Source organism: Brassica napus, chromosome C6, assembly GCF_020379485.1.
Source record: "Brassica napus cultivar Da-Ae chromosome C6, Da-Ae, whole genome shotgun sequence".
NCBI lineage: Eukaryota > Viridiplantae > Streptophyta > Magnoliopsida > Brassicales > Brassicaceae > Brassica > Brassica napus.
Window position 1 is genome coordinate 13,732,610 of NC_063449.1, and position 6,958 is coordinate 13,739,567.

Consider the following 6,958-nt stretch of genomic DNA (forward strand, 5'->3'; position numbering starts at 1 on the left):
ATAACTTCTATTTGAATAGATAAGACTAGGTGTTTTTCCCGCACATGCGGACACAATAATTTTACAAATATTTGTATATGGATATATTATCAATTCAAACATGATCTATAGTATTCAAATATATGGAAAAGAGGAAACTGAAACAATGCAGGTTTATCCTCTTTTTCAATATTAATAAATTGGGGATATAAATTTTTATTATAAAACATTAGGATATCATATCTAACGATAAGACATCATCACATCAACAAAGAGCAAAGCCATGAGCATATAATTTTCCTTAAAACAAGTTTTTACATATATTTTTGATTAGCTAATAAAAAACATAATAATTCATTAAGGGTATAAACAATATTAACCACTCCAACTTTTAACGTGAGAGCTCGATTGCGAAAAATCACTTCGAAAATAATAGTATAGATCTAAAGTCTAATGTCTTAAAAAAAATTATAGTAATTTTACACATAATCAGATTTTAGATAATACATATCTATATTTTATAACCATATATAATTAACATAAATTTACACATCTAATTAGATACATATATTTTGAAACACATAATTCTAATATGAAACAGGTATTTATATCTTATTCTAATTAGATTTTAACAAGAAAAAAAATTACAAGAAAACAAATCTCAAGAGCCGATTAAAATCTAATTTTAATTATTAAAATAGATTTAGGTTATGTCCGAATTCAGACCAGTTGATAATCCGTCCTTGCTAATTTTACACATAATTAATTTTATATAATACCTATTTATATTTTACAAACATATATAATCAACACAAAATTTACACATCTAATTATGTTACATATATTTTGAAACACATAATTCTAGAATGAAACATGTATTTCTATCTTATTCTAATTGGACTTTAACAAGAAAAAAAACTACGAAAAAACAAATCTCAAGCGCCGATCAAAATCTAGTTTTATTTATTAAAATAGGTTTTGGTTATGTCCGAACTAGATCAGAAGATTGAAAATTGTCCTTTCCAAATGTACCATAAAATCCAAACAAACTGATGATTTTCCATTTGCGGAACCACTCACCAATACAAAAATCCATATTTGCAAAAATCGATGAAATTGGAAAAAGTAGATGGGTTCGATGGTGTATGTGAAAGAGCCCAAACTTGAATACCCCGGAGGACATTCGAAATAAACATGATTGATTGATTCCTCTGCTGCTCCGCACCGTGCACACTAAGTATAACATTGTATCCCCCTTGTCCACAAATTTTTCTTTAGTGATAGACATCCTAATACTATTTTCCATAAGAAGTGTATCATCTTTGGTGAGCATCTTACTTTCCAAGCATGTGCCTTCAGGAAAATAACGTTTAGTCCATATATCAGACTCATTTTTTTTCATATCAGGGTACACTCGCTCCACTTGATACCCAGATTTGATAATATATTTTCCATTTTTAGTAAAGTTCCAACCATCTTGGTCTATCGAAAGGTTCTGACTCAATGAGATACTTTCGATGATCTTCACGCCATTGGGATCCAATACTGCCCGGATTACTTGAAATTCCATGTTATTGATGTTGCGTTGATGAGCGAGTCCACTAAAAGATGAGGAAGTAAGTTATTTTGATTACTGTTTGGTGGTCTCAGACGAATGGTTGAGAGTCAAAGATCATTCCATACTGAGATAGAAGTCTTGATCCCACCCTTTTGATTAGTCCTTTACTAACCAGAGATCTAGCTAAGATAATACTACGTCATCCATATGATAGTAAGTATGATCTAATCGGTTCCAGACGTGATGCATTCTTGAAATACATTCATTTAAATACTCGAGAAAATAACATCTTATTTTTCTATCAATCGCCAGAATTGTTTTCCCAACATAGCTGTGTTAGAATCTGCCAGGTCTTTAAATCTGAGGCCTCCTTCATCCTTATGATGGACCAATTTATCCCATAATTTTCAATGCATGTTTTTTGTATTTCTCCCAAATCTCCACCAGAATTGTGCAACTGGACTCATCAATTTCTTTGTTACATGGTTTTGTAAGGCAATGACCACTGACTTTATAATTAACTCCTTTCCTCCCCCTCCCTTTGTGATGAACTTAAAAGTCCATCTGTTTACTATGTTGTTCAGTCGATCCAAAATGAAACTAAATATTGCGTTTTTGATCCACCCATACTCTCTGGCCATCCCAGATATGAATCCATCCAACCTAAGTTATGAATCTCTAATATATCGTGAAGTTCTTTTGAGAATAGGTTCCTCAATCATGTGACCAAATTGAATTGATTTTTTTTTTAATTTATTAGCCGACCCGACACTTTCTCATAATCCTTCAATTTCTTGAGAATGGTTTGACATTCCGCTTTATGTGCCTTACAAAAAAAGAGACTATCGTCCGCAAAAGGAAGATAAGATATCGACGGGCGTCCGCAAAAAGAAGATGAGAAATCGACGGGCATGCCCGTCCAACCTTCATTACAGTACTTTCATAGCATAAAGTGTCTCAAGATTTAATAAAAACTCACTTTGTGTGTAAATCACTCCCTAGACAATGACATATTATTTGTCTTACCCGCACATACATGCATATTTTGTTTTACAAATACTTATTAATTTATATCTTATTAATGCAATAAAACAATATAATAAAATTTATTTACATTTTTTAAAAATTAAGTAAAACATAAAATTATTTCTATATGACAAAAAATTTACCTATCAAAATATATATACCTATTATTGTGTTAAAATTTTAAAAATACTAACATATTAGAAATATTTTTAAAATATCTTTATACATATATTTTTTCTCCTAATTATTTTTTAATTATAAAATGTTTTATATCTTAGTTTTATAAATTATATAATAGAAAAAATAAATTTCTATATAATAACACAATATATATATAAAAATTATCTTAATTTTTAAAATATGTTTTTTGAAAATAGTTATATTAATTTATAGTAAATTATTTAATATAACATAAAAATCTAATATTATTAATATAAAACTATTTTTATTATATAATAAATTATATATATAAATTCATTGATGATGACAACAATTTTAACCAACCTAATTTTTAACGTGAGAGTTTATAAAAAAAAAACACTTCGGAAATAATACTATTGATGTGGTCAAAATTAGTCAGACCACAAAATAAATACAAAATAATTTAAATTTAACTTTAAATTTAAAATTTAGAAATTTATATAAGATCGTATAGACTCGGGCGAACATGAAGATTGTGTAAAAAGCTTGCACTAAAATTTAACCTTTATAAGTGTCTTAACTTAACATAAAATAAAAAGGCGACAAAAAATACAAAGCCTAGAAGTCAAATAACTAAATAATATTTAAAATGAAACTAATATTAACTATTGTAGTTTTATAGAAAAAACTTTATTTAGCCTTCACTAATAGAATTTTATTTTAGAAAACAACTTTCTTTAGTTGATTTTTTTTTTTTTTCAAAAAAAAATTTTCTTTAGTTGCTTGGATTTTACATTGTTGTGGCGATGGACAATGGTTTTAGTGGTCGACCGCAAATTATTGAACTACATACAAGTAGAACATAAAACAAAATGTGATACAGAACAAAATTTTCAAAAAAAAAAAAAAAAAAAAAGAAGATTATCTTGTCAAGCCATAATACAAGTCAATACAATTCACAACCCATACATCCTTTGTAAGTTAGTAAACGGTTACCGAGACAGAGCAATCAAAGAGAATAGGAACAGAAAAAGAAACAAAAAGCAACTGACACGTGTCCGTCAACCCATGACAAGTGGATAATCCTTAGTGGCTCTAAATCTGTATTGCTGTCTTCGTCATTCCCATACCAACTTTCTGGTTTTCTCCCATTCCTTCCTTGGTCTCTGTTCAAAAGCCAATTCCAATTTCCCACCAAAGCTTACGACGTATCTTCTTCACTTTAGGATCAATCCCGACGTCATGTCGCCGTCTCGCCGAAAGGCGAACGGTTCTCGCTGCTCATGTATCGGTGGTGAAATCGATGGAATCTCCGGCGGCGAATCGTTTGACCTTACATGCACGCATTGCAACGGTTCCGATTCGATTAAATCTGATCCCGCTTCGTCTTGGTTTCTGTCTTCTTTATCTGAAACGAAACTGGATGACTCGGAGAAGCTGCGTCGAATCATCGTCGCTTCCCTCAAAGGATTCTCCATAGGTACGGGGATTAAAGGTGGATTAGCTCTTTTCTCTATCATTGTTCGTTTCGCTCGCCGTAGATCTTCTTCTAAATCGAGGTAACCGGAGTTCAAAATTTTTAATTTCGGAATTTGTTGCTGAATTTGATTTTGGATTCGAATCTATCGGTTTTAGGAGAACCGGTGATTTCTCGAATAGTGAAGCTATTTCCATGGGGATTAAGGAGACACTAAGATACGGACTGTTCTTGGGAACTTTTGCTGGTACTTTTGTCTCCGTAGACGAAGCTATTTGTTCTCTTGTAGGACACCAAAGGCATGCTCCGCTATCTTTGCTTTTGTCTCTTCATTCAGATTTAGATTTTAGTGTATGGCGAACACGTTTCATCACTTTCAAGTGTTTTGTCTGAAACCTAGAACTGCAAAGTGGAGGGCTCTGTTTGCTGGTTTAGTTGCTGGGCCATCGATGCTTCTCACTGGACCAAACACAACACACACGAGTTTGGCTGTTTACATCCTGATGCGTGCGGCGGTTCTTGCGTCCCGGTGCGGCATTAAAAGCAAACGGTTTGGTTCCATTTGCAAGCCGCTTACTTGGGAACATGGGGACTTGTTTCTCATGTGTCTCTCATCTTCTCAGATTTTGTATGTTTATCCCTCTTCCTACGCAATGGCTTTTGAATACTCTAATGCTAAGAGCAACATTTGTTTATAGATTATGCATACAAGAGAAAAAAACTTCATTCTTTGATTAGTGATTATGTTGGGGTTTTCAGGTCTGCTTACATTTTAAAGCAAGAAAGTCTTCCTTCATCCTATAAGTCCTTCCTTAACAAACATAGTGGGAAGGATCTTTCTATCTTACAAGGCATCAAAGATCTTGCAAGCGCCAAACCATTCACCAATTTAAGGGCAATTGAGAAACATTACAAGTCTGTTGGAGTTGATATCAAACTTGATCCCAACATGAAAATCCCATGTTCGGTACGTTTATAATGTATCTTTCTTGTTTCTATCAAGTATCAACAGCAATCATTCTCTCGAACATAATTTCTGCTCCTTAAATTCAATAGTGGAACTTTATAGAGCCACGACAATCTGAAACTTCATAGTCGTCTTTTTGTGTGTCACCATATTAATCACTGCATTAGCATATACATGTTGATAGATGTCTTCAATGTGCGTTACTATCAATATTAATCTTGTACAGAAGTTTTACTTATGTTGTCTCTTGCAGATGATACATGGAGGTGAATCATGTACTAAGCACGGTTTTACATTTTTCCTTCAAGCTTACATGAGGGCGCTACCTGTCTACGTCCCTGTCTACTTGATTCCAGCGCTGATAGTCCATCGCCAAGACCTACTAAAAAAGTAATAATTTTTGTTTCGCCTTCATTCCATTGCTAGTTATAGTTTTGTGTATCTTTATGCATCACAGTCTTTCATATTCATCTCACAGGCAATACTCTATACTTGGCAAGGGTCTTTTTGGCACAGCGAGATCTAGTTTGTTTCTCTCCACTTACTGCACTTCTGCCTGGTTAGAACCCAATCTTAATTTTTCTCTCTTTAATTTCATCATAACTAGAAACATAGTAAGCTTATTGAGGCAAAAACTTATACCATGGTAATAATTATCTATACTAGGGTTTGGACTTGCCTACTTTTCCGGACACTTGATACATGCAACATACCACTCGTGGCCATAGCAACGGTACAAACCAAATTCATTTACAAAAAGGGTACGTAGCAGTAGTATAATATCTAAGCCGTGGATGTTCCTGCAGTTCCCAACAGGACTGGCCTTGGCAATTGAAAAGAAAAGCAGAAGGATAGAGATATCACTATACTGCTTAGCGAGGGCAATAGAGAGCTTCTTCACTTCCATGACGGAGGCAGGATACATTCGACCGCCCAAGATTCTTAGAAGAGCAGATGTAGTCGTGTTCAGCGTTTCGACAGCTATTATAATGCACTGCTACGCGCAGGAGAGGGAGGTATTTCGATCAAAATATTTGAACGTCCTAGATTGGGTTTTCGGTGTTCCTCCTCCACCTCCTCCTCCTCTTTCTTCTGAAGAAACCTAGAGACATATTCACTTCCCACATATATCGACGTCAGAAGGCAAAACATAAGTTTCTTGGATTTCACGTTTAACCAAAAGATCTTTGTTGTGATGGCACAATCTTCATTAATAGTGACCTCTGTAGGAATTTTGTTTCGGGTTTTGGGATATCAGAATGAAGATTTTTTATTTTTTTTTGAATCCATATGCAGATGTGCCAAATTTTGTAGTTGAATGCCGGTGATGCTAAGTAAAACATTTGTCAAAGGTTCTCAAATTTTTTTTTTTTTTAAGTTATACACAAATAATCTCTAGAAAAAAAATTTTAGGTTCCAAAATTTATTAAAAAAAAATTTTAAATAGATACTGGCACATGTCCCAAAAGTGGTAGGACCGGCCATGTTCATCTCAGACACCAAAACTCTAAACAATGATGCTCAGGTCACTTGCAACTTGCATGTATTCTCGAAAACGTTTACTACGAAGAAACAAAATGAAGAATTACCTTTTTTATTTCACGTCTAATGAAACGAACAGGTGAGTGGTAGAAAAAACAGGTGCGTGCTAAAGGATGAAGATCAGAGAAATAAATGATCGTGTTCGACCTTGAAGATAATGTAATTGTACTACAATCAGTAATTCAATCATATTTTAGTACAATCACTTACTAAAATAATCCCAAACACTGTCACGTACTTTATTACACAAGTCATTTACACATTAAAT

General features: G+C 33.2%; 1 protein-coding gene across 1 annotated transcript; it reads left to right on the forward strand.

Moving 5' to 3' along the window:
• Positions 1-3,827: 3,827 nt before the first annotated feature.
• LOC106345688 lies at positions 3,828-6,425 on the forward strand. The gene is made up of 8 exons (XM_013784856.3): positions 3,828-4,263; positions 4,340-4,480; positions 4,582-4,809; positions 4,941-5,148; positions 5,402-5,538; positions 5,627-5,707; positions 5,815-5,881; positions 5,955-6,425. Exons 1-8 carry the CDS (start codon positions 3,947-3,949, stop codon positions 6,252-6,254), a joined length of 1,479 nt encoding a protein of 492 aa, XP_013640310.1. The 5' UTR covers positions 3,828-3,946; the 3' UTR covers positions 6,255-6,425.
• The last annotated feature ends 533 nt before the right edge of the window (positions 6,426-6,958 follow it).